This window comes from Natator depressus, chromosome 22 (assembly GCF_965152275.1).
Source record: "Natator depressus isolate rNatDep1 chromosome 22, rNatDep2.hap1, whole genome shotgun sequence".
NCBI classification, from domain to species: domain Eukaryota; kingdom Metazoa; phylum Chordata; order Testudines; family Cheloniidae; genus Natator; species Natator depressus.
In genome coordinates this window covers 14,505,288-14,532,755 of record NC_134255.1, presented here as the reverse complement: position 1 = coordinate 14,532,755, position 27,468 = coordinate 14,505,288, and the positions used below count along the sequence as shown (strand labels likewise).

The following is a 27,468-nucleotide window of genomic DNA, read 5'->3' as shown; positions in this document are numbered from 1 at the left end:
CCCCTGGAGTTAGTACTTAGCCCTCCTCTACTGATTGACCTCTTTCCTTATAGTCAATTTCTCTGGCCCCTCAACCATTTTCATTGCTGTTCCCTTAGCTCTCTCCCACTTTACGGCTACCTTTCTGGTAATGAGATGGCCTGAACTGAAAGAGATATATTTCAGGTGTGACGATAGCAGTGCCTTGTAAAGAGGGGCTCTGTCCTACCAAACCCTACTCAGAATCTTACTGCCAGGGGAGACATCTGCAAAAGAGACCAGACTCATGTCATTTGCTGCCTTCTTCCCATGCTGCAAGCATCTTTCCCCCACCCACATACAGACACATCTTGGACTGTTTCAGTATCCTTGCTCCCAGATTTCTCCCTCCCAATAAGCACCTGGGGGTTGGGTTACTTGTCCACACATGTGTTAGCCTAAGTTGTATCTTATTTCATTTCCCTCCCCTAGAGCCTTTGGATTTCTCTGCCCTCCCTGGTGTCTGCATCTCCTCACCATTTAGTGTTACCTGTTGGATTCATTGTTAGCCCTGGGCAAAGGGGCTGGATTGACATGGCCTGTCCCTGCTCTAAGGACCTCTGTCACAAGGACGTGGGCGATGTCACCTTCCTCCAGTCACAGCTGCTTTCCCTTGTCCTGGAGGCCCCTACGCTTATTCCATCTGTGTGGCCCATTCATTTGTGGGTGCTATTTGCAGTAGTTGAGATGGCTCTGAGGGCCCAAGATAAGGCCTGGTTTAATTTGGAAAGGGCTGGATTAGAGTGTTTGCAGTGAGAGGGGGCCTTGCCTGTGGAATACTCTCCCCCTGCTTTGCCACAACCCTAGTTTAAAGCTCATTTCTCTTCCTTGGCTTTCTCTGGGACATGGGGGGAGATGAGTAGCAGGATCAGGCTCGGGAAAGAGCTTGTTATTTTGGGAGAGTTGCATCTGAATTGCTGTGCTAATTTGGTAATCTGTTTCTTTATTTGGCCTACATGATGCTTTGGAGCTAGGTACAAAGCAGAGCAGGCTAGCTTGTGTGTAGTGAACACCAGCCGCCAAAGTCCTGGGGTGGAGGATGTGCTCTTCACTCAGGGAAGGGGGGTAGTGTAGTATTTCTGAAGCAATACATGCCCAGGGGACTGGCTTTCTGTCCCTCGCACCTGCATCAGCATGAACAACTGCAGAAATGTCTGGGTGGGTTTCTCTATGTTATGGAGGAGCTCAGAAGAGATGATCATAATGGTCACTTCTGGCCTTTAAAATGTATGATTCGAGAAGTCCCTGAGCAAGAAATTGAGCCCGTTCCCCATGTACCAATCACTGTGAGCAGTCTTTTATTAGTAGAGCCAGACAGATAAGTTGCTGTATGTGGCCTCCACAAACAAACAACTAACCCGTTCCCTCTTCACCCATCCCACCACAACTAAAGCATCTGAGCATAAGGGACTTGCCCATCTACCTGAAAGATGAATGAATGAGAGTTATATTCAACTGGAGGAAGGTTAATTAAGGCAATGCCCTCTAGGTGTGCCTAAGCAGAAAAATAAAAATAGCTGTGTTTGTCACCTGCTGGTTTCACTGTGGATTGTCGGGGGCATAATGGGGGCATGACAGATGTGTTGACCCACGCTGATTTCACGACAGGATGCGGTGTGGGGGCATATTTGACTCATGTTGATTGCACTGGGGGATGTAGCAGGGATGTGTCAGGGGCATGTTTGATCCATGTTGGTTTCACTGGGGGACATGATGGGAAGGGGCATGTTTCACACACTAGTTTTGCTGTGGGCACATGTCAGGGATGTGTTTGCCCCACGCTGGTTTCACTAGGGGGCATGGCAGGGACACGGCAGAGGGGTGTTTGACCCACGCTGGTTTCACTCAGAGGCATGGCAGGGGCATGGTTTGAGATATGGAGGGTTTCAATGAGAGCATGGAAGCATGGGATGACACCGATCCTTTTTCTTTGAGTCGTGATGTTTGCACAGGCTGTTAGCGCACAGCGCATAGACAGACTGGAACGGACATTTTCCAGCTGCCAAGTAGGGCAGCTCCCTCTCTGCTCTTCCTGGCTGAGTTGAGACAGTTTCCTGAAGAAGCAGTGGCATGCTTGGGACTCGGAGGAGGCAATTTCCCCTCCTTCCCTTGATCCCTTCTCGCCTTTAGCTTTGTGCACTAAAGCCAAAGCCACCCCTCCGAGCAGAGCTGCTGACTAGCCTCTCCAACTCAGAGCGCATTGCTGCTGGGAAGAAGCGTGCTCTCTTGGCACCTGCTGCCTCCCTGGCCTGCCCAGCTCTTGGCAGCACGGGGGTTACAGCAGACCAGCAGAGCAGGACAGTGGAGGGAGCCAAGGCACTGGGCTCTTCTGGAGAAGGGGCTATCACCTTGCGCAGTATTAGCTTCAGACCCATTCGCTACGCATTAATAATACTGCAGCAGCACACAAAACAGGTTTGGGGCTACAGAGGCAGCTCCTTCACCAAAGGCACAATGCAAAAGCGAAAGGAAAGGAAAAGCAGAGATTCACACTGGGCTTCACCTAGCCCTGAGCTCCAAGAGGCCAGGAGCTTCTAATATGAGATAGCAGGCTTCTCCATTAACGTGGGACAAAGATGCCATGGAATCCATAAGGCATTTGCACTGGGACTTCTGCGCGGCCCAGTTCTCTGAAGGTCTCTGCATCCAGGACAAGCAGGAAAGTGTTTTGGTTCTACAGAATGAAAGACAGGAAGAGGAATGGCAGTGCTGGGTTCCACTCTGCCTTCCCATCCCCAACGCATCTCCTACTCCACAAGGAAGAGTCTGTCTGCACAGCGAGACTGCTCAAACCAGTACCCAAGACGGTGAGCCAGACCCAGTGCTACTCAGACATATCCTTAAAGCAGCTTTGACTCTGGAAACTAGGCTGCTATTTGGAATCTGATGGTCTGCTGAGATTGACAATTGCAGAGGATGTAGTGACTGCAAATAAACTCAGCAGTACAGGGACTGGAAAACAGATGAGCATGGGGAATAAAGTGTTGGGACTGCCCTCTCGAGGGCACCAAATCCAATTCTGTGATTTAAAAACCATACAACAATTTCTTGCTACTTGTGAGAATGAGTTACCTGCAAGGGTGTGACCACTACAGACAGAATGACCCCACTGTCTTCTGCAGTGGCTTTAGGCACTGGCACAAACACGGGCTCCGAAGGGTAGAATCCATCCTCTTGCCAAATCTATCAGGCCAAGAAAAAAAAAGAGACAGAAGAGATGCACTTTATTATGATTTAGATACTGCTGATATCCAGAGACCTGACTCAGGATCAAGGCCCATTTGTATTGTCCAGAAAGGCAGAGACACCTTGTGCCCTGAAGAACTTACAATCTAAGGCCCTGATCCTGCAACTAGCTCCACACAGCTGGACCCACTGAAGTCAGTAGAGCTCCACTCAGGCAGAACCCTGTGCCTATGATGAACCCGTTTATTTCCAGCCCATGACTGGCTGATCATCAAGGTTTAGAAAATCCCTTCAATGCTGAAGAGTCTAAAAGTCGTCTTTAAATCTAGTAACACATGCTGTTGCTGTATTCAAGTGTTTTGTTTTGTGGCAGTCATTCATTTTAAAGGTCACATGCTTATTGGTACACTTGTGCCTATTATCAAGAGTTCTTGGCAATTAAACATACAAGCGATTCAAAAAAAAAAAAAAAAGAAAAAAGAACCCCACTGACTTACTGGAGCTGCCTACACATTGCTCCCTGCAGGATTGGTCTAAATTAAGACAAGATGCAACAAGTGGGGACAGCAAACTAGTGGAGGGAATGCAGAAGGGAACAAAGGGGGCATAGACCAGCTCTGGGCATAGTGAGATGCTTCATTCACAGATGGATTTCGCTCTGTTTTTCAGTGACAGCACATCAATAAAGCAGCCCTGAGTGTCCCCATCTGGCCATCATCCAAGGTGAACAAGAAGTCAAGCATTTCCCATTCTCACCACACCTACTGGAGCTAGATAAATCAAGAGCAGGACTGAGACAGACATTTTCCCACTGGTAGATAAAGAGAAGAGTAGCATTAAAGAGAGGACCACAACTGAGACATCCCCTCCAATCTTTCATATGCACAGTGTCACTACTTACCCTAAATAGGAAAGGGTCATTTACTGAACACTAAAGGATTGTGAGAGTTTTCAAAAGCACGATCAACATTATTATTCATTATTTCTGTTCCAGCAGCATCTCAAGTTCCCAGCTGAGATTGATGCCCCATTATATGAGGCATTGTACAAACACAGTGAGAAATAGGCCCTGCATCAAAGACAGGCTAAATAGACAAGCAAGGCACAGGGTGGATATTGAGTCATGAACTGACTTGCCCAAGGTCACACACCAGGTCAATGGTAAAGCCAGCAACAGAACACAGGTCTCCTCTATCCCAGTCCAATGGACCACCCGGCCACTCCTAACACAGAAACTGTTATGATCTGCAGGAGGATCTTCTGGATTCTAGTTTCTAATCTGATGTTTGCTTTTAAAATAGGAATTCTTTATAAATGCAGCAGCAAGCCCAAGCTTGCACCAGGTTTTTCTAGGTCCTGTAAAATTTGCTACAACCATTAAGACATTGCCAATCCCTGTAGTACAGGGAGGGTAACTGAAACTAACTCGTCTGTTTTGATTTCAGCAATAACATAAAGGGGAGAAAATGTTTGCTAAATAAAAAAGCACCAATTAGTAGAGAGATCATCTTTCCTTTTCTGAAAGCTGTTAAAAACAGTAAGGAAAGTAAGAGATGTACTTGAGTGTACTAAAAATCATGAAGTCATTTCAGCTTAAATATTATTTGTTAGTGCTCTGGTGGGTAGGGCACTGATCTCTTGCCAGCTCTGCCACAGATTTGCTCTATGATCTTGAACAAGTTTCTTCACTTCTTGTTCATCCCCCTCCCTTCTTCTGTCTTGTCTATTCATCAGGGCTGGGACTCTCTCTCAGAGAGAGAGAATGCGCATGTGTGTACAGTGCCTAGCACAATGGGATCCCGGTCTCAGTGGGGCCTCTGGACACTCCAGTAATACAAATAATCAGTTAATGAACCATTGTTGCAAAGCCAGGACGGACTGAGCCCAACAAGGGTTTCTTCCTGCACAAAGAGAGCCTTTTCAAAAACCTGTGATATTTAGAGCTTCCAGAGGCTTTTCCCAGCCAGATTATGACAATCTGGAAAGAGAGCAAATTTTCAGGGAGAAGCCTTGACCATTCCTGTAGTGTTCAATAAAGAACTTGCTCATGTTTTTAAAGCTTGGGGAAATCTTACATAAAAAGGGAGACACCAGAATAACTACTTTGGGTTTAATTCATATCTTTCATCATTTCGATGCCTCTGTGGGAGGACATTCTTATTTCACCATAAACACGCCCCTGTTGTGATTTTGCCTAAGGTAATTCATTCCAATTAAGGCTAAATCAAAACAGGATGACTTTCTTCTAAAATAAGAGTCCACACACAAACTTGCATTGAATTAAACCCAACTGAGGACTTATTTCAGACAAACCCCAACTCCCTTTGGCCCCTCAGTCTATTAGTGTTGACAAGGAAATACTGGTCTGGGGTTTAAACCCACCAAAGCAGGAAAACACTTGTGGCTGCCACAGCCCCATTATGCCACTCAAGGTCCCACATCACAGGCCTAGAGATTAAGATCTGTCCCAGTGAGGTATAGTATAAACTCTGCCTAGTCACATACTGCACATTGGTAGGGCAGAACACCCTAGCTTTATGTTCATTGCCCCAGATCCCAAAAGGCTGAATTCCAAGTGCCCTGGAAGCATCACCTCCACATTGTGAGTTTCACTGTATTTTTAGAGTCATAGAGCTTAAGGCCAGACAGGCCCACCGGATCAGCTAGTCTGACCTCCTGTATATCACAGGCCACCAGCACCACTCAGCGCCTGCACACTGAACCCAACAACAATCTTTTGGTACACACATTTCTGGTGCTGTGTTCATTGTGATAATGTGGCGGCACACCCTTTAAGATCATCTTGATCCTGTCTCCATACCCAAGCCCCCTTCTCCTGCCCTGGTCTGTCCAGAGACCCAGAGATGTCTGCTTCTTGTGTTAGAGTGTCACATTCATGCAGTGCAGGGCAGAGAATGGAAGTGCGGGCCCAACCCCAGCCCCTCTGTTAAATAGATCCCAGTGCTGATGAGTGACAGTGCTGCCTGGGCTGCAGGAGGTCAGAAAACCCACAACAGCCAGTTCACAGGCTGAGTCATTGAATGGGGACAACTCCAGGGTCTTAAAGAAGAAGATCCGACTGTGTCTCACCTTCATTTTCTTGGTTTCTGTATCCATCTTGATCAGCGAATCCCCCACCAGGTGCCGAAAGCCGCAGCCATAGAAGAAGCGGTACTTCCTGCCGTTGCACCGTGAGTAGTTAATCTGGGGGAACTCCAGGCCCCCTACCTCCTCCAGGTCCTCGGAGTGGAGATTTTCATGCATGCACCAGACCTAGGGCAAGCAACAGAGCACAGGGGTGTTACTGAGCCCTGACCTGGGACAAGTGCTTCAATGCTGAACTGGTCTCATACACATGCTACCCAGCTATTACAGGGAAGATGAAATGTTTGGCTTTGTTCCCTGGACACCTCTAGCCAGCCCATCTCAGAACCATGCTGGCTCCCTTATCCACTCCACCCAAGGAAAAGACTTACAGCATTCTGGCGTTTCAAAAGGGTCCATAAGGCTGAGCTATGGGGGAAAGCCTCCATACCAGCATCAGCACTCCAATGTATTGTACAGCACCTTTCAGCTTGCAGGATCCTAAAGCACTTGACAAGCTGATCCAGGGATTGCTCCTCCACCACTGAGATGACTCCACCTCTGGGGCTATGTCTACACTGCATAGTAAGCCCAGGTCTGTGGGACCTGGGCTTGCAGACTTGGTGTGTCCGAGTCTGTGCTTGAGCATCCACATTCCACTGCAAACCCGGGCATCCCAACAGTGTTAATGTGTCCATACAGCTCTACACAGACCTGAGTCAGCCCTTCTGCTTGTGGGTGGAACACGGGAACTGATTAACCACCCACTGCAGCACTACACAACAGTTTAGAGAAGGAGGCTAAGAGCAATCTTGTATCCAACTGAAAATGCAGGGTGAATTTTGGGATCAAAAGACAGAATTTGGCCAGTTACACCAGGGCTAACACTCCAACTCATTCCAAAAGTGCCACAGGGGCTTTAGTGACCATGTGTGGTCAGGATCTTGGTTCTACATCTCATCTAAAAGATAGCATCTCCAGCAACACAGTGCCAGGGCTTTGTACTGACTTCCATCCAAATACAGACAAGCCTGATTCTGCTTAGGTGGCAAGATCTAAAAAGATCACAGGACAAGACAATACGGGTGCACACAACCTTCAATGTAGTTATTTATGCCTGTAAGACGTACCGTCCCATCCGCCTCTTTCACAGCACTCGCTGATGTGTAGGGCAAAGGGCTGAGGTTCTGCCCCGTGGGCATGCTTGAATCCACATTCAGGGGTAGAACAAAGCGGCGGGGGAAAGCTCTGGCTGTCGAGTTATAGATCTGTTAGGAAGACAGGAAGTTACAGGGAGAGAAAGAGAGCTGAACAGGCTGGTGAGCTCAGTCCCCGGGGTGGGACATCTCGACTTTCCCCCCAATTCCAAGGCTACCTGCTCTCTGATTATTTGTATTAGCATAGCACCTAGAGGCCACACATTGAGGTCGGGGCCCCATTGTACCAGGCACCATACAGACATAGTGAGAAATAGTTCTGCCTGGGAGAGCTCACAGTCTAAATAGATAAGACACACAAAGAATGGGAGGGGAAACCGGCACAGAGAGGGGTAGTGCCAAGTTCACTCAGCAGGTCAGTGGCAGAGCCAGGAATAGAAGCTTGGTCTCCTGATTCCCAGTTGACTGTCCCATCCACTCTGCCTCTCCCTCCCACCCAGCACTTTTTATTCCTTCCTCCTGGCCATTCCCCTGGCCCTTCCTCCCACACCCTTCCTTGGCTTAATGTCATTGTTACTTAAATACAAGTTTACAGCTTCTAAAGCAATGAAACATTCTCATTTTGCCCACGATAAGAATCACCCACAAATCAATGAGACCAACTAACTCCAGGGACCGTAAAGCTCCCTCTGCATTTCCCAGCCTTCAGCTCAGCCAGCCTGGGATCAGCAGGTCCCATACAACAGACACAGAGACAGGTGCTTTACCTGATCCAGACCCTCCCCAGCTTTGCGCAGGTTTTGAAGCTGGTAAATATGCAGGTTCCCTTCACCATCCTGGCAGCAGAGGTCAAGGACCACACAGCCCTGATCTTCAAAGGCGTTGATTTGATGGAAAGTAGCAAATGGCTTGCTGTAAAACTGCCCTGGAAGCAGCTGCAGTGAGACAAAAAACAGCTTTGTTTCCTGCCTCCAGCAATCTCAGACCCTCCTTGGGCCCTGGAGACTCTCATTTTCCCTTTCCATTTCTCCAGTCACACTTTTCGCACCAGTTGTCTTAGACCCCAGCAGAATAACAGCTTCACAGCCAGTTATGGGCAGAACCAGATTCAGGAAATCTGGAGCCTAAAGCACACCATGACAAGGGCCCCTCCCACCACGCACCACCCCCCACCTGGAGTGGCAGTGGAAGGGATCCCTTCTCACGCCCCAGAGAAGTAGGGGCAGTGGCCGCAACACTCACATGGCACCTCCTGGGGAACTGTCACATTCCTCACCCTACACCTGGATCCCCACGTGACTTGGCAGGTACATCTCAGCCCTTGTACCTGCAACTCCAGGACTGCTTCCCAGGAGCCCCTAACTGCCTGTTGATCTACATTCTTTTAAGGGGCAGCACAGGGATTTCTTGCATTTACCTCTGCTCCAGCACCTAATAACTCCTCATCCAGGAGGCCTAACCATTCCCTGGTTTTCAAGCCAATACTGCGGTAGTTTCTGGACTGACCCATACAGCCCAGGTTGCTGCTGCCAAAAGCTAGGGGCATTTCCTGTGGGCTCTAAGATTGACTGATCAGGAGAAATCTAGGCCTGCGTACCAGCTGGAATGGCAGAAGATTTACCTCTCCCGTGTGCTTATTCACCACGTGGAAGCGGGTTTTGTACTGCGGCTCCCAGTTTATCCCATCAGCAATGGGCTTCCCCAGGAGCTTGGATGTGATGACCCGAAACAGATTAATCTTGATGGGCTGCTCTATGAAGATCACATAGTTCTCACTCATTCCTGAATGGACAGAAGCGGGAAATCAAAATGTTTTGCTCCAAAAGGCAAATAAGGTCAGGAGAACTGCTGGGAGCACGGGTGAGTGAACAACCTGCCTCTGCTACTAGAAGCCAGTATGGCAAGTTGTAGCTTGTAGACTGTGTGCTGGATCTGCATGCAGAGGGCCTAGTAGAGGATGGGAGGCACCTCACCGAAGCTGTGATAGTAGGAGGGTTTCATCTTCTCCGCTGGAGCGATGGAGCACAGAACTTTTGCTCCCTGTAATGTGTCATTGTGGTTTGACTTCTGCGGAGGAATCCGAATAATGTTATAGCTGGAACCTGGAAAGGAGAAACAGTGTCCATCAGCCCAGAGACCCAGGATTGACCCAGTCAGCACTTCAGGGCAGGCACCAAACAGGTCTGTGCATTAGCCCTCTCCGTGTTCAGAGTCCTAATGGGTCAGTCTTCAGATACAAGACATGCCAGAAGAGATTTTCAAAGCCAACTGGGGGATTTAACCACACAATTCCCACTGGAATAAATCCCCCAGCCAGCTTTAAATATTTCAATCACCCACCCCTGAATCCCATCAGGTGCTGACAATAAATCCCAGCTAATGAGCTCTTAAAGCTTTGGCCAGATTCATCCAGTACTACAAATCCCCACTTCCTGTGGGGCACACACTCATGCCTTCTCCTTTCAAACAGTCTTCCTATTTCTTTTATTTATTGGGCAGAAGGCAAGGAAAGCTCCTCTCTAGCCATGCGTTCAAGTTCTCCCAAACCCATTCCTTCTGTCACAGTATACAGGCTGGCCAGAGCACTCCAGTTTGAGATCAACACAGAATGGCAATTCTTTGATTGTCCCAGGAGAATACCATGTTGACAAATACATTTTATGAACAGTAGCTGCAGTGTTAATGCCTGACCATACCCTGACACATGCTGAAATTCAGATTCAGTTCACAGCAGAACCCAAACCCACCCCCACTTCTCTACCCACCTGCCAGGGGCGCCATTTCAGATTTGGGTAGGGGGAGGCAACTTTAACTGGGATTCCAGGGACTACTTAGGCACCTGAAAACTCTAGGGTTTTGTTGCCGATAATAATTTAGAAATTAGCTAATAGGAGTACTGTATCTAATTCCTATATAAAAAAGAGGATTAAATAAATTAGACCCACTCGCCTCTAATACTAACATGTTCTCACATCTTGTGTCAAATCACTTAAGGGACACCCAGGGTAGGTTTAAAATTGTAATGTATATTCTCTGTTACTAACTCTTAAATACAACAATTGTAGAAAAATCTAGATTACTTTCTACCACTTTTTTTGCAGTTCATCAAGCTTGGAATAGATCATTTAACTTTGGAAACATCCTACTAGGGCAAGGCCCCGTGAGTTTATACTGCACCTGCCTCACTACAAATAATGGACTAGAAACTAACCTTAAACAGGAGTGAAACTGACACTTTCCAGTTACTTTCACAGTACTGCCAATCCCAAATGTTCAAAATCATGAATCAGGCTCACCAGAAATAAGATTGGCTTTACAATCATGAGATTATGTAAAAATAATAGTATTTTTTTAAATTTGATGTTAAAATGGCGGTTTTTTTAATTTGCCTTCTGCTTTTTGAGCCTTTAGGGTGCACTGGGTCACATTTTGAATCTTTCCACAGCCATGAGGGCTAGAAACTTCATTTTTCTTTAAGAATAAAGGCTGAAACCATCACATATCCACTTGACTCCAGGAGCTGAGGCTTTAAGGAAAACAATTAGCATGAGATTCATGACAAAATCATTAGAGTTGGCAACACTGCTTTTACTTCTGTTTAAAGGCTAGTTACTTTCCAGAAGGCTCTTAAGCACAGCACTACAGTGACTGAGTTGCAGTTCTCATAGGAGAATATTTAAAACCAAACATCAAGAAAATTTTGTATTTTAAAGTTGAGAAAAAACCTAACACTTCTGAGGTATCTCAGGGCCACTACAGGCAGGAATGGAAAATAATCAGGCACAGGAGCTCTGGGCAGCTCTTCCTCTAGAAAGAAAGTTGGAGAGTCAAATCTTCTAGTCCTTAATCCAGTAAAACTTCTACTCCCCCCATGGACTTTCTGTATGACCTCAGGCCAGTGCCTTAGGGACAGAATCTCAAAGGTTTTTAGGCACCCAAAGATGCAGCTAGGTTTACAAAGGACCTAACCTTCTAGGCGCTTATGAAAATCCCACTAGGTGCCTAAATGCCTTTGAAAATCTGGCCTTTAGTTTCTCTGTGCCTCAGTCTCTGCTCTGTACAATGGGGTTAACAGCCCTGCTCTACCTCACCGAGGGGCTGTGAGGATAAATAGGTTAGACCTTGTGAGGCACTCAGATACTGTGGGCCACAGGGTAAAGTAGGAAGTTCTCTATAAAGTGAGCTGTAGCTCACGAAAGCTTATGCTCAAATAAATTGGTTAGTCTCTAAGGTGCCACAAGTCCTCCTGTTCTTTTTGCTCTATACCACTGCTATCCCTTCCCCTAGTTTTGATCCTTTTTCACTTATGCCCCCAAATCTCACCCTTTTCTTAATGTAACCTTGGCTCAGAGGATTTGGCTGTATTTTTTCTGAGTCCCCTGCATTCCCTCTAAAACAACTTCGCCCACACCCAGGGATTCCTGTTTTACAGGTTTCAGAGTAGCAGCCCTGTTAGTCTGTATTCGCAAAAAGAAAAGGAGTACTTGTGGCACCTTAGAGACAAACCAATTTATTTGAGCATGAGCTTTCATGAGCTACAGCTCACTTCATCGGATGCATTCATCTGTTTTACAGGCTAGACTTCCAGATCCTTAATTTAATCACCAGCCCTTTCTTATCTCTTATCTTAGTCACCCTGCTTCTGTTTGTAAACAAAATACTGACTCCCTGCCCAGGGGCACATCTCCTCTGCAGAACTTACATTTCACACTAATTCTGTGCTGTAGTTAAGAGCTCCACCTGAGAGCTTGCACACCTCCTATATGAAACTCTCACCCCCCCTCCCCACTAATGGGCGCCCCTGGCACCTGCCCCCATGCTGAAATCTATGCACAGCTTCCAGCCCCAGAACAGGGGGTCCCATTGGATTCCTTCATCCATTACAGCAGCAATTTCTTCTGACTTGTTCCAAGTCTCACTAGTGGCCATTTCCACATAGCTATTGTCAGGCTCTGCTGTTTTCTCTGCCTCATTAAGAGAGTTGGAGCCACAGCACCAGCTAAGCTGAGCAGATAACAAAAAGCTAGTTTCCTACAACAGGGCCTCAGTCAAAGGAACTGGAATCAAACCTAAGCATTTGTACTAAGCTCATTACCACAACATCTGAGCACCCACAACAAGGAATGAGGACTCAAACCAGCCTCACAGCTCCTGGGTCAAAGGGAGAAACTAAAATTCTGAGTCCAGGTGAAATTTAATGATGTTTGTCGACGGAATCTGATCCCCGCCCAAGTGGGATTGATGGCTTGGTAACTCAGCCATCACGAGGCATGTGCTGTGCATGACCCTGTGGGGGAATACAAAGCTACATGCTGCTGAAGCACAAAGGAATTAGCACAGCAAGAATGAAAGAACAGCAAAGCCAGGGAATTGTTCAGTGAATTGGTGCAAGCCAGCAGTGTCAGATATAACAACACGGGGCATTAGCTGCTTTCTCTGGGCTGAGGCACACTGAGGAGGAATGTCTTTATGCAAAAAGAAATTAAAGTTGGTTTTGAAGAGCCACTCGAATAGGGTCATGGTTTTGCACAATATCTTCTTAGTATTGGAAAATCTGCTACAGAAACTGATCCCACCCTAACCCCTGGCTGCAAAGGACAAAGGATGGGGATCAATCCTGGCACCTCAAGTGCAAGGGAATATGGACTAATAGGTTTTCTACCGCCACACTCCCCCATCTGTAGGAATTGACAAATTGGATCACACAAGTGGTCTGTCTAGTCCACTATTCCAGTGGCCAGTACTGGCTGCTTCAAAGGAAGATTCAAGAAGCCCTGCAGTTTTGGGACAAATTGCCACCAGGGATGTTTCTTCCTGTCCCCCAGTAATCAGAGGTTGGCTCATGCCCCGAAATATTGGGGTTTATCTCCCATCCAGAGCTCTTGGTTATTTTAATCCTTGCTATTCTAAATCTTCTTGTTATCCATAGAAATGTCCTGTTCTGAAGCCTGCTAAGCTTTTGGCCTCATAGACATCTTCTGGCAATGAGTACTACAGGCTGGCAATGAGTACTATAGGCTAAATGGACATGACTGTATTTTAAAAAGAATTAATCCAACTGTGCCAGTGTTTAGTCCTTTCAATAAACACCTTTATTCAGGTTTGTTTCTGACAGCTGTCCTACATCAGTTTCACACTGTTTCATAACTGGGAACTGCAGAGAGAGTAGCTACAGCGCTGCAGATTTGGGGGTGACGCTTGAATGCGCATAATTTGGCACAACTGAGAATAACTAGCAAGGAGTGGAGTACTTGTGGCACCTTAGAGACTAACAAATTTATTTGAGAATAAGCTTTCGTGAGCTACAGCTCACTTCATCGGATGAATGCATCCGATGGAAAAACTCTCACTGATTTCAAAAGGCCTTAGATTCAGCCCTGACACTTTATGTAACTTCCTTAAAAAGCATCCTCCCTTTACCAAACTGATCCACATGTGTGCATGACACATCTCATCCCTACCCAGGGCAGTGCCCTGAGGGTCTTCCTCACCGCTCACAGAAAGGTCTGTGCTCACTGGGATGAGGCAGTCACCCAGATCACATTACCTGAAGAGACCAAACATTAAGAGAACAAATGTCATGGTGAGATTGACAGCAGCCACAATTTAAGACTGATTCTGCTTTGCTGTCATTGTGTCCCACAGAGAAATGGGAGCTTCCTCACTTTGTTAGACTCCACCAAAAACCCCTCCTTACAGAAGCAGCATGTAGTCTGCCTAGCCTCCCTGCAGGACTGGCCCTACCTCACCCCACCCTGCTTCCCAGAGCAGTTACCCTGCCTAGCCTCACCATGTTTCCCATAAGAGTTGCCCATGTTGTATGCTGTCCCATCAGGCTCATAATGTGGATGGGCTGTTGCTCCATTCACCACAATGAATTTGCTCCAATCCACCTGCAAATTCAAAGATTTTCAGAGTCAGAGCAGGAATCACTTCCAAGCAGCAGCCATAAGCCAAGAAGCAGAAAGTCACATCCTTACATTCCTTCTAAATTATATCAAAACAATATAATATCAGGCAGTTAAGAAGGTGACCCTCCTAATAGTACCCACCATCACAGATAAGCAAGAAATCTCTTTAAGATGTTTTAAGAAAACTTTGCTTGATAGCATTCTCTCTGGCAAGGAATCACTTATCAACAGTTGTGATTGTGAAATCAATACTTCTATTGTATTGTCTTTATGTATTGTCCCTACTTCTCTATTGTTTATCTGTACGGTCTCTGTCTCATTCTTTGATTGTTTCTGTTTGATTGTTGCATAACTAATTTTGTAAGATTTAAGTCAACTAAGGTGGTGGAGTATGATTGGTTAAAGAATTATTTCGCAATATGTTAGGACTGATCAAAGAATTATTTTGTAATACTTCAGTAAAAATGACTGGTGAAGGTATAGCTAAGCAGGACTCAAGTTTCACTATACAAACTGGGATCTAAAAGAAAGTTCTTTGGAACGAACTCCAGGACACAGCCCCAAGATCAGAGCTGCCAGACCTCAATACCCTGCCAATCACACCATGCAGAAGCTGGAGTCCCAGATGACCTGATCCTGACTGGCCAGCAGGAACAGTTCATCTGCCTTGTTGGGAGTGGTGAGCATTGTATGCTTAGCGTGTGCCTTCTGTTTTGGTGACTGTTAATAAACAGAGGTTAAGGATTACTGTGTAAGGCTCTTTCAGTGGTAAAAGACCCCATAAACCCACAACAGATTACGCCCTGAGCAAGTGTAGGTGCCTTTCCGCTGAAGCCCTAGGAACAGGGAAAGGGTCGGGGTACCTAAATTAACCGGGTTATGCCTTGAGCCCTAGGAACTGGGTGAAGTTGGGTGCCCTAGTGTGCAGGTAACACTATAATTTATAAAGCAATAGTACCCGGGCACTACTCAAGGCCCAGGACATGTGAAGGAGGGTTGTCCAGTGGTCAGGACACTAACTGAGGACTTGGGAAACATGGATTCAAGTCCCTGCTCTTCCAGAGACGTCCTGTGTGACCTTAGCCTCTCGGTGCCTCAATTCCCCATCTGTAAATTGAAGATAAAAACACTCACAGGGATGATGTTTGGATTAAACCTTAAAGAATGTGGGGTGTGTCGATACCCCAGTAATGGGGCCATATAAGTACCTAAGATAAAGATGGCCCCATTGTGCTAGGTGTGTCCAGGCATGCTATTAACAGACAGTCTCTGTCCCAAAACTATCAGTTCTATTGCAAACAGACAGAGACATTTGGTAACTGGTGTGTTTTCTTCAAACACCAATATAGGCTATGCAAAGATGCAACAGAGTTTAATATTATCTACAACTAAAGATTTTCTGGATAGCAAATGTTTTAGCAAAGGTCCCATGCACAACTTAATTCTAATTCTATCTTCATGTGCTCATAAGTGTTCAGAATTCTCCTTTGTGGCTGCAACTTTCTATGCTTAGACTTAGTCAAAAGGTGAATCTCTTAGGGAGAAAGTCTGATGGAAATGCACTGAAATGTCCAAGTGTGAAAAATACACTTCTCAGCCAAGATTTTCAAAAGTGACTAGTGATTTTTGGCTTCCCAACTTGAGACACCTTAAAGGGCCCAGATTTTCAGAAAGTGCTGAGTGTTCACCCTCTGAAAATCAGGCTCTTTAAGGTGTCTTGAGTTAGGCACCCAAAAATTCAGGGTCCCAACTTATTAGCCACTTTTGAAAATATTAGTCCACCTCTTTAAAAATGGCTGATGAGAATTTGTATGTCTGGGTGTCTCCACTTGGCTGAACTTTACCACTGAAACCACCCCCATGGCATCTCTTCACTGGGTAATAGTCCCTGGCAAGGTTTGAAATAGGTATTATGCAACCACCAAAATCAACTTTGTTGGACACATGCGGCACGAAATGGCTTCTAAGCTGAGAATTTCCATATGGCTTGCAACGATGGCACACAGTGAATACACCAGAGCTCTAACAGAGTGTTGGGTAGGTGTGGCTTTGTGCTGCTGTTCCGCCACAAAAGAGAGTTTGCCTAGCTCCCAGCTCTGTGCAGCTGTAAACTGTACCAGTAAAAGCAGCTGCAGTTTTTAATCGGTTTCTCCTGTTCTCTCCTTCCTTGTGTTTTTCTCCCTCTTTTCTATTTTCTCAAAAAGCCTATGAAATTAACATGCCAACTAAATCTTATAGGAATGGAGCATTAAGGTTAGAAATGTAGGCCACGATTCTGCAAGCTGTTCCAGGTGGGCAGATCCCTGCATTCTTGCAGAACCCCCTGGAATTAATGCAGCTGTGCACCGAGCAATTTGCAAGATCAGGGCTTTAATCTGATGTATACGCCACAAAATGGCAGAAGACAGCAGACAGCTTAATCTGAAAGGCAACAGCACATTCAGTGATAGGCAGTTGAACAGCATGTAGGCTAGTGCACAGGATGAACACAATGGGGAGGTGGGGTTAGTCAAGAATTCAAGGAGCATGCCAGGGTAGGGCTGGCTTGGAGTTGGGACAGGTTGAAGGAGATGAAGGGAGCAGATTGGGTGGGACCATGGGGTAGGGCAGAGCATAGGCAGGAGTGGAATTCTGTAAGAGTATTAACATCTATAACCTTGATGTTACATGGGTATATATTTTTGCATTTCCGTACACTGGAATCGCCAGACAAGACCAGATCCTGCACTTCATGGACAGTGACCAAGTTGCGAGGGACCCTGCTCTACCCTTGGTTGAAAATATAACTGACCTGAGGAGTAACCTGCCTGCTGCCAATGGCTGTGACTGGACCTCAAGCATGGCAGCTGCTTTACTATTCACCTCGATCCTGCAATGCCCTCCAGCACATGCACCACAGATTTTTAAGGGATTTTTAAGACCATGGGGTGACTGGCAGTGACTGTAGATTTCCTGGCAATTCCAATATCTGCCACAGAGAAGTCATTTTTGCCAGGAGAGAGAGGTACAGAGGATCTCAACAACAGCCATGGATTCTCACCATGTTGGACATGCAGGTTGGACAAAAAGACCAAGAGCGTCTTTGGGAATTGTCCCCACTAGCTGCCAAGGCCATCCTGGGAACAGTGTGACATGATTCCCCCACGCCAGGTGCTAAACCCATCATCCCACCCACTCTTTACCTTCTCCTTGGTTTCCAGGGTTTCTGGATCCACTTTCTGCATGAAGTTGGTCTCGGTGCTGACATAATAGTCTCCCTTGTACACCACGTAGTTCACACTGGAGTTATCCGTTGGCCCTGAAACAAAATCCCAGAGTAATGCAGATGCATTAAGCTCACATCTCACTACAGCAAGTTAGGCATATTTAAACAAATAAACCAGTTTTCCTAATGACACAAATCCCTTTCAGGACAGACAGGACAGATTAAAACCATCTGGCCAGCAGTACGTGGTTACTTGACAGCCTTAGAGTATGAGTGCATCTCACATTGCTGTGTCTGCACTGCACAGTTGACTCAGTCTGAGCACCTGAGCCCAGGTGTAAGCCTCCCCTCTGCAAAGTCCTACCCACATTACACTGTCCTCCTTGTTTCTGCACTCACCTGTCTCTCTCTGCAGGCCTACAGCAGGGTTTTATACATAATACTTAGTCCTGCCTTGAGTGCAGGGGACCCGACTAGATGACCTCTCGAGGTCCCTTCCAGTTCTATGATTCTATGGTTTTCTTTCTTTTCTATCTCAGTGATCTATAGCAGCACACAGTGCTCTACCTATGCAGGTGAGTTCATGCCAAAGAAAAGACTTGTTTTTAATGCAAACCGAAGAAATCTGATCCCTTTTGATTCAGGTACTACTAAGTCATTGTGCAGGCTCATTTCAGTATCTTGCAACTAAAGGAAACCAATGATATTACAAACAGAATCATGCAGACCTGAGGGAAAGGCAACCCCTGGCGAGGGCTGAGATATTCTTTATTATAAGGCCAGACAACCAGTTGCCAGTATTTATCAGAAAGCATGAGCAGAGAACCCAGATTGCACTCTGTACAGGAGGCCAGGTCAGCAATGTAAAAAGCAGAAGCAGGCCCCATAGTGGGACAATGCAATTCAAATTCAATGCAAGGGGCATTGTCCCATCACTTGGGACATTAATTGGACTGGACAAAATAACAGGAAATGTACAAAAGGGGATTATCTGTCACTGACTTCTAGTGGGAGTGCAAGGGTAATTGATTGGAGGAGACCTGGGAGGCATTTTCCATCTCTTAACTTCACTAGGGTCTTGTCTACACTAGAGAAGAAATCAGTTTGTAACTGAACTGGATGCATTGAAACAGTTTAAGACAAACATTTCAGCACCAACATGTGAAATGGATTTGTTTCACCCTGCAGTCACGCTAGCATTGTCCTAAACCATTTCAGCTGCAATGGCCTCTGGATATCTAGCCTACAATTACTAGCTGAGCTCCTGGACGCATTCTAGATTGCAGAAGGCTATCAAAATGAACCAGTGGCTCTTTGACTGGTTATTAAACCCACTGACAGATGGCCTGTTGTAATTATTTATTAGAGCAGTTAGGGCATTTCTAGGTATGGACACAAATGTTCTACAAATGTTCTAGAGCAGCGGTTCTCAAACTACGGCTGCCGCTTGTTCAGGGAAAGCCCCTGCCAGGCCAGGACGGTTTGTTTACCTGCCGTGTCTGCAGGTTCAGCTGATTGCGGCTCCCACTGGCCGCGGTTCGCCGCTCCAGGCCAATGGGGGCTGCGGGAAGCAGCGCGGGCCAAGGGATATGCTGGCCGCCCTTCCTGCAGCCCCCATTGGCCTGGAGTGGCGAACCGCAGCCAGTGGGAGCCGCGATCGGCCAAACCTGCGGACACGGCAGGTAAACAAACCGGCCCAGCCCACCAGGGGCTTTCCCTGAACAAGCGGTGGCCCTAGTTTGAGAAACACTGTTCTAGAGGCTTTAACCAATTTAATCTCCCAAGTGTAGACCAGACCAAAGGAGCAGTCAGTGGGCCCTGACTGATTTGCAGGGAAGGAATGGGATGCAGGCTGAGCTGCATTTGCTGGTTTCATACAGGTAGCTTCGCCCCTCCTCTGTGCTTCACTCAGGAGATGTTAACTATATTTCCTTCAAATGTACCTGAAGTGAATCCTGTGAGTCACCATCCACAAATAACCTGGTTCTACCTAAGCAAACAATACACTATTCATTATTAAGGCTATGATTTTGTCATGGATATTTTTAGTAAAAGTCATGGACAGGTCATGGGCAATGAACAAAAATTCACGGAAGACGTGACCTGTCACTAACTTTCACTAAAAACATCCCTGATAAAATGGGGAGGGAGGAGGGTCCAGCAGTGGGGGCTGGGGAGCTCCAGGGAATCCCTCACCACCCAAGGGGCTGGGCAGCTCCAGGGAATCTCCCGCCACCCACGGGGGCTGGGGAGCTCCAGGGAATCCCCCGCCACCCATGGGGGCTGGGGAGCTCCAGGGAATCCCCTGCCACCCTGCAGGACTGGGAGCTGGTGGGGGTCAGCTGGGAGCTGGGACAGTCCTCCACTGTGGTGGCTGGGCTGCTGCGGGGCCCCAATGTCACGGAGGTCACAGAATCTGTGACTTCCATGACATCCGTGACATACTCGTAGCCTTAACTATAATCCTACAGCTAATGGTACGTCCACTTCGGTGTGCCATCCTCTCCTCACCCATATCACCCTCCCGCCCCTTACCGCAGGAAGGAAAGGAATAGCCTACATACCCTAAAAGCTTAGCAAGGTGTGGGGCTTTCAAGACAGGTTTGTACTAAAACTGGCAGATTGTAAGATGCTCATTACGGCACCCTACAGGGTGTTGCTTGTGAGAGGAGGTGCAGAATTTACACAAACCCTGGAACAAGGTGAATCAAATTTGGTAACAAACCCAAAAGTTAAGTAAATGGCATCAAAGGGACCAATGGCGAGAGGTGCTGAGCTACCAGGGCTCCTGTCAACTTCACCTGGAGCTCTGGGTGCCCCCAGCACCTCTGGAGAACAGGCCCAAGGTGCACAAACATTTTAGTGAGCTACATTTCTGATTTTGGGTGGAAACAACATGGGGGGGGGGAAGGGGAGCCAAAATCCCAAGTTAAGTGTGTCTATTTCAGCTGAGTTTGGCTTGGAGTTGTTTCTTCAGAGGGGTGATCCCCACAGAAACATGACCACTCAAAGCAAAACCACTAAAACTTCCACACAGCTCCCTTCAAACCTAAAAACTGTTCCTCCAAACAAATATCACCCACTTGGGATGCATACCACCTCCAAAAACATTGCTTTCAACTAAGGAACATACTTACGTGGCATCTCAAACCACGAAATGAAGCGACCAAAGATGCTCTTGCATGGGTCCGGCATAGCCAGGGTTCCAAACTCCGAGACCATGATCCGATTGCGCTGGCTGTTAGTCACATAGGAATCACTCTGCAGGAACTTGCTCCTGTAAGTCACGATGCCATTTTCCAGTTGGAACTGATGCAGCAGGGCCATGCCATCAAACCAATGGTTAAATCTTCCAGCCGAGCAGAGAAACAAAATCACAAGAAGGATCAGTGCAGTGCCGCATCCTCCCACGCCTTCTCCTAAGACCCTGGTGTTTGTTATTATCTGCGCTATAATCTGAGAACCAGATCCTACAAACACTTTTATCATGAAACAACTTTGTGTGTGTGTGTGTGTTTGTGTGTGTGTAAGAGAGCACGAACACAATGGAAAAACTCAGACATGCAGCTACTCATGTGCCTACATGTTTGCAGGCACAGGGTCCAAGTTTAAAGACAGGCTCAAATTCTCAAAAGCATCTAGGGGTTTGTCTACACAGCAAGCTACAGCAAGTCTCAGACCCCAGGTGCTAAAAATAGCTGTGTAGACATTTGGGCTCAGGCTGGAGTTCAGGCTCTAAAGCCTGGAGGGGGGAGGAGGGGCTTCAGAGCCCAAGCCCAAACATCTACCCAGCTGTTTTTAGGATGTATCAGCAGCAGTATTGTAAGCAAGACACAAGAAGTAATTCTTCCTCTCTACTCCACGCTGATTAGGCCTCGACTGGAGTATTGTGTCCAGTTCTGGGTGCCTCATTTCAGGAAAGATGTCGACAAATTGGAGAAGGTCCAGAGAAGAGCAACAAAAATGATTAAAGGTCTAGAAAACATGACGTACGAGGGAAGATTGAAAAAATTGGGTTTGTTTAGTCTGGAAAAGAGAAGACTGAGAGGGGACATGATAACAGTTTTCAAGTACATAAAAGATTGATACAAGGAGGAGGAAGGAAAATTGTTCTTTTTTACCGCTGATGATAGGACAAGAAGCAATGGGCTTAAATTGCAGGAAAGGAGGTTTAGGTTGGACATTAGGAAAAACTTCCTAACTGTCAGGGTGGTTAAGCACTGGAATAAATTGCCTAGGGAGATCACTCCATCACTGGAGATTTTTAAGAGCAGGTTGGACAAACACCTGTCAGGGATGGTCTAGATAATACTTAGTCCTGCCATGAGTGCAGGGAACTGGACTACATGACCTCTTGAGGTCCCTTCCAGTCCTATGATTCTGTGAAGCACAACAAGCCCCATAAGTCTGGCAGTAGACCCAGACTTTGAGACTTGCTGCCACAGGCTACTGCTTGCAGTACAGATGTACCCTAAGGGTAAGTCTGCACTGGAATAAAAGACCTGCAGCATGGCCATGGCTCTCCCGGATCAGCTGACTCGGGCTCGCAGTGGTTGGGCTGCGGGGCTAAAAATTGCTGCGTAGACCTTTGGGTTTGGGCTGGAACCCAGACACTCTGGCCCTCCCCATACGTGGATCCTGGAGCTCAGGCTCCAGCATAAGCCCAAACGTCTGTGCAGCAATTTTACAGCCCCGCAGCCTAAGCCCAATGAGCCCAAGTCAGCTGACCTGGGCTAGCCGCGGGTGTTTAACTGATGTGTAGACGTGCCCTAAGTGGCTTAAGCGTCTAAGTCTCATTTCCAAAAGTGACTTTCGGCACCTAGAAGCCTGAGTTCCGTTCACTTTCAATGACTCAACCTCCTAAGTGCTTAAGTGTCTTTTGAAAATGGGCCTTAGTGCTTCTGAGAACATTACCCACAAGCTTTCATGGATTGAAACTATGTTGTTCTACAAAGCCCCTGCATGCTTATGGTGCTGCAGAAATAGAACACAAATTAGGGCTTGTCTTCACTAATTCTTAGCGCATGGCAAGCTGGGGTGTAAATCTATCCTCATGAGCCTGCTGTGAGCTGAATGTCTAACCAGTCCCTAGTATGCTTTGGTCTACTCCTGTTTTGTTATTTAAAGCCCCTTGAGCAAGAAACAATCTGGGAGCAATGGGCCAAACTACAGCACTTTGCAGAATTCCATCCCCTCCACAGAGGAGAAGATGCCCTGTGAGGCCTTTTGAAGAAGACCAGTTTTTCAGAGGTAGAACATCAGGTGTGCTGATCTCCATCAGCCACTCTTGCTCCCATCCAGTCAATGTGAAGATGAGCCAGCTCTGTGGGTTTGCTTGAGTGACAGACCATCAGTCAAACACTGGCTTGGGTTCTAACTTGTTAAAAATATAGATCTACATTTTTTTGTTTTGAAATGAAAGAACACCAACCAGTGTGAGGGCTCGGTTTGTTTTTATAGCCACATAAACAGCTTAGTGTAATCAGGATGGCAAATCATGCCTGGGACTACAGGGTGGGCATGGGAAGTGGCTGTTACAGACAGCACTGGGAGTCAGGATGCCAGGGTTTCATCCCCAGCTTCGTTAGCTCATGTTGTGGCCTTCCGCTGGTCACGGCCTCCTTTAAACTGTGGAAAAACACCTTCCTACTTCCCAGGGAGGTCACGAGGATTAATGAATCTGGCTAGTAAAGGTGCTGAAAGCTTCTAGATGAGAGAAGAGTTTGTATTAGAAGAATGGGATCTACAAGCATTTCCTCATGGTCACACACCTTCAGAGCTAAGGAAGACCCCTAATGGCTGTGATGCATTTGTGAAGGTGCCTTCTAGGTTTGACCAACCCTCAGCCTGGAATCATTAGAAAGTACAATCAAATCTGGACTTACTTCTCCTCTCCAAACTCAAACTTCCCAGGCCCATTCCTTAGCAGGCTGCCATTGAGCCACTTTGGAATGTGCCCATTGACCTTTGTCAGGATGGGCTGAGGAGTCTCTTCCACACTTCTCATTAGTGGCGAGATGCATTGCAAACCCTTCCGGTTGCTGAAGGTGAGCGGCTCCTGTTGTGGGCTCGGCAGAAAGTCCTTTAGAACTGTGAAGAACAAATAAGAAGTTAGAAGACAGCAAGTGACTAAGGCCCTTAGTGCTAAAGGCTGCAGACTGACAGCCACCAGCCTAGATATCTGCAAGTCGGGCTTGGAGTTCCATGACAAAAGCATCCTGCAAATAACCAAAATGCAACCGATGTTCAAAATAAAACTCTGCTTCCAGAGTTTCTGTCACCGCCATGGGGAGCTGAAAATTCAGTGCATTAAATCTTACCGTGATTAATCCAGCACAGACACCTGCAAGGTGCTTTTGTATGTTGCAGAGAGGGAGGAAATGAACTTTTCAGGAAGACTAAGCTAATATAATTTATTTGAACATGTAACAACAGTAAGTGAGACAGACATTTGTTACGACCACCTAGAGACAGAGACTATAACGTGCCCAGAAATAAATATGTTGCAACCTAAATAGAGAGAACACAAAGTGGTGCTTATAGATTCCCCGGAAAACCTCATGCTGAACTCCTCCAAAGGCTCCGCTCTTCCACCAACACCAGTGTAAGAGGATCTATTACAGAGTCTATGCAGGCACCTAGGTCTCCCCACTGAGTGATGGTCCCTTGTAGTACCAGGTGGGCTGGGCACAATGCAGGTATGGAAAGCAGTACAGAGGAGCCACCTCTACACTGTAGCACTACTACAGACCAGACCCAGGCTCAGCCAGCCTGGGAGCAGTGTGCAGGGAACATGCTCAGTCCCGGGGGTTTCCAATCAGTGGTGGAAGGTGATGCATCGGTGCAGGGCAGTACTTCTCAGTCAAGCTGTCAAGGCTTCAGTATCAAATGTATTTCTCTGTTCACCTAGATACCTTGGTGATGGGTGCATTAGAAATGCAGAGGAGACCGGACACAGGGGAACATTTTTATACAGCTTGTTACTTAGTTAACGGGCTCCCATGGCCCCAGGGTGGCTCTGAACACACACTGTAGAGGCATAAAAAGCAGGAACATACCCCGAGAGAGCAAGATCACTATGTTCATGCCCTAGGGGATACATGCAGCTTGTCAGAGATGCAACAAGTCAGATGTCACACATGACTCAGCAGGTGGGGCGAGGGCACATCTGAGTATCTGCCGGGGACCTGTCCCTCCTTCAAAGTAGGTTAGTCACATCTAGGCAAAAGGCACTTTAGTCCCCTAACAGTCATGCCTGCTACTTGCTTTTGGAAACCAAGAAGAATTAGCTTTGTTTGTAAAAAATAAAACAAACTCTCTGTATAGGTGCTGACTGGGATATGGGATTGGTCACCTCCATAAAAGCCACCGTTAGAACAAACAGCCTTCTCTGTTTTTTTGTCATGCAAGACCCCTTTTTAATCGTGGCACCAGCAAATCACCTGCTAGGCGGAAAGTCCCCTGTGCTGCAACAACTGTAGAACAAAGGTCAGTTCATTGCAGGAGCTTCTGCTTCTTAGCAGCTTTCTCCTCTATTTTACAGATCGCATTCTTTCCCCCTTTTGTGGCATTGTTTTCTCTTAAGACTCCTGTTTCTCACCTGCTCTGAGAGCCAGACAGCTTCCCCTCCACTGGGGTGATGCCCGTGTACAGAATTAGATGTTCTGTATTCCAAGTGCAAAAGCTTGACGTGGGAGTGACCAACTCTCCAGAAGAGGCCTGGTTGCACAGCATTAGCATACACCTTTCTGATCCCTGAGGTGGAAGCAGCCAGCCCCATGCCTACGTATTACAGCATCAGAGCTGAACAGTAAATAAAACCTGCTGCAACAATTCTCTTTTCTCAAGATATTTCCATTATACCTGTCATTGTCATATCTGAGCCTTAATTTTTATACCAACCCACGTAAGTGGTTTTGCCATAGACCCAAATTCTCTCTCCTCCCATCATTTCCAGTAAAGTGTTTTTTAAAGAGTGCCTGATTGCAACATCTTACACTGTGAAGGCAACAGTTAGTGTCATGCACAGCAACAGAGAACAAGCTGAACAGATGCCTGGAATGAGATGGACTGTCCTCCAGCTGAAGTCTTTAAAACAAGACCAGACACCTTTCTAAAAGATCCAGTTCCCTTCAACCAGAAGATATTGTGCTGGATGCAGGAACAGAAATTCTTCAGCCTGCATTATGCAGAAGGACAGAATGGATGACCACAATGGTTTCCTCTGGCTAGGAACTATATATACAAAAAGATGGGGTTTAAATTAAGTGTTATGACTCAAGAACAAGAACTTGGAGTCATTGTGGATAGTTCTCTGAAAACGTCCACTCAATGTGCAGCAGAGGCCAAGCAAAGCTAACAGAACATTAGGAACCATTAAAAAAGGGATAGATAATAAAACAGAAAATATCGTAATGCCACTATATAAATCCATGTATGCCCACACCTTGAATACTGCGGGCAGTTCTTGTCATCCCATCTCAAAAAAGATATATTAGAATTGGAAAAAGTACAGTGAAGGGCAACAAAAATTATTAGGAGTATGGAATAGTTTTCCTACTAGGAGAGATTAAAAAGACTGGGACTGTTCATCTTAGAAAAGAGATGACTAAAGAGCGATATGATCGAGATCTATAGACATACATATAAAAGCATGTATGGTAGGAAAAAGTGAATAGGGAAGTGTTATTTACCCCTTCATATAACACAAGAACTAGGGGTCATCCAATGAAATTAATAGGCAGCAGATTAAAAACAAACAAAAGGAAGCACTTCTTCACAAAATACAGTCAACCTGTGGAACTCATTGCCATGGGATATAGTGAAGTCCAAAAGTATAATTGGGTTCAAAAAAGAATTAGATGAGTTCATGGAGGATAGATCCATCAATGGCTCCTTGCCAAGATGGTCAGAGACACAACCCCATGCTCCCGGTGTCCCTAAACCTTCAACTACCAGAAGCTGGGACTAGACCACAGGGGATGGATAACTCCAAATTGTCCTGTTCTGTTTATTCACTCTGAAGCATCTGGCACTGATCAGTCAGAATACAGGCTACTGGGCTAGTTGGACCATTCGTCTGACCCAGTATGGCCATTCTCATGTTCTTAAAATCTGCGAATCTGGTCTACGCTCAAAAATTGCTCACTGCTAACAATGGATGTCAGTCACAAGTTCAGCAGCACAGTTTAACAACTAGCAGAGTTTGACTAGCAAGTCAAAGCATGGACATCAGTGCTGTTATGTTCACAGCACACAGAGAATTAGATAAGCACATAAATACCCTTGATGAAAGGTTGCAACATAACACCATATCATTTCTTAGAATTCAGAACAATAACACACAAGAACCCCAAAACAGAGAGAGAAAAAACAGGCTACTCTCTACAGCAGTGAGACAAAGCTCACCCTATCTTGCTTTAAATTGGCTCTTTCCAGATTGATACCAATTGCACTGACTGCAAGCAGGACCAGAAACGTCCAGGCCCACTGTCAAGTGATAGTTTGCAACTCCCCACATTCCACAATCCAGCACAAGTGTTGTTTCAGACACCTGTGATTAAAACTTAATCCACACAGGGGTTAACCAAGGGTTTCCAGAATCATGCTGAAAAGTTTAGACTGGTGTACCTTTGCTGTCCGACTGCACCTCAGCCCAGTGCTGGCACCCATTGTCAGCAATGGGTAGTTCTTCCTCATATAGACTGCAATAGAGTGGGCTGAGGTCTTGATAGGTTCATGGTATTATAATTTTTAGTCTATGGTAACCCCCACAATGTACTGGGTGCTTTCCTGACATTCAAGAAGGGACAGTCCCTGTCCCCAGGAGCTTACAATTACACGCAGTAGAAAGAGGTATGGGGAAGGGGAACCTTACAGAGGAAAGGGACGTTGCTTAGTGCACATT

The 27,468-nt window shown here is 46.4% G+C and overlaps 1 protein-coding gene across 2 annotated transcripts in view; it reads right to left on the bottom strand.

Annotated features, from left to right (window-relative positions):
* BCO2 (beta-carotene oxygenase 2) overlaps positions 1-27,468 on the bottom strand; it is a 77,001-nt gene continuing 49,533 nt past the window's right edge. For both annotated transcript variants that reach the window (XM_074936727.1, XM_074936728.1), the window contains 11 exons: positions 23,447-23,651; positions 20,699-20,910; positions 17,539-17,654; positions 14,236-14,338; positions 9,419-9,547; positions 9,067-9,227; positions 8,213-8,380; positions 7,419-7,556; positions 6,295-6,477; positions 3,091-3,201; positions 1-2,692 (listed from right to left, as the gene is read on the bottom strand). In XM_074936727.1, coding sequence (XP_074792828.1) covers positions 2,579-2,692; positions 3,091-3,201; positions 6,295-6,477; positions 7,419-7,556; positions 8,213-8,380; positions 9,067-9,227; positions 9,419-9,547; positions 14,236-14,338; positions 17,539-17,654; positions 20,699-20,910; positions 23,447-23,651 — 1,640 coding nt within the window. In that variant the 3' untranslated portion in view covers positions 1-2,578. The remainder of the gene's footprint in view (positions 2,693-3,090; positions 3,202-6,294; positions 6,478-7,418; positions 7,557-8,212; positions 8,381-9,066; positions 9,228-9,418; positions 9,548-14,235; positions 14,339-17,538; positions 17,655-20,698; positions 20,911-23,446; positions 23,652-27,468) is intronic.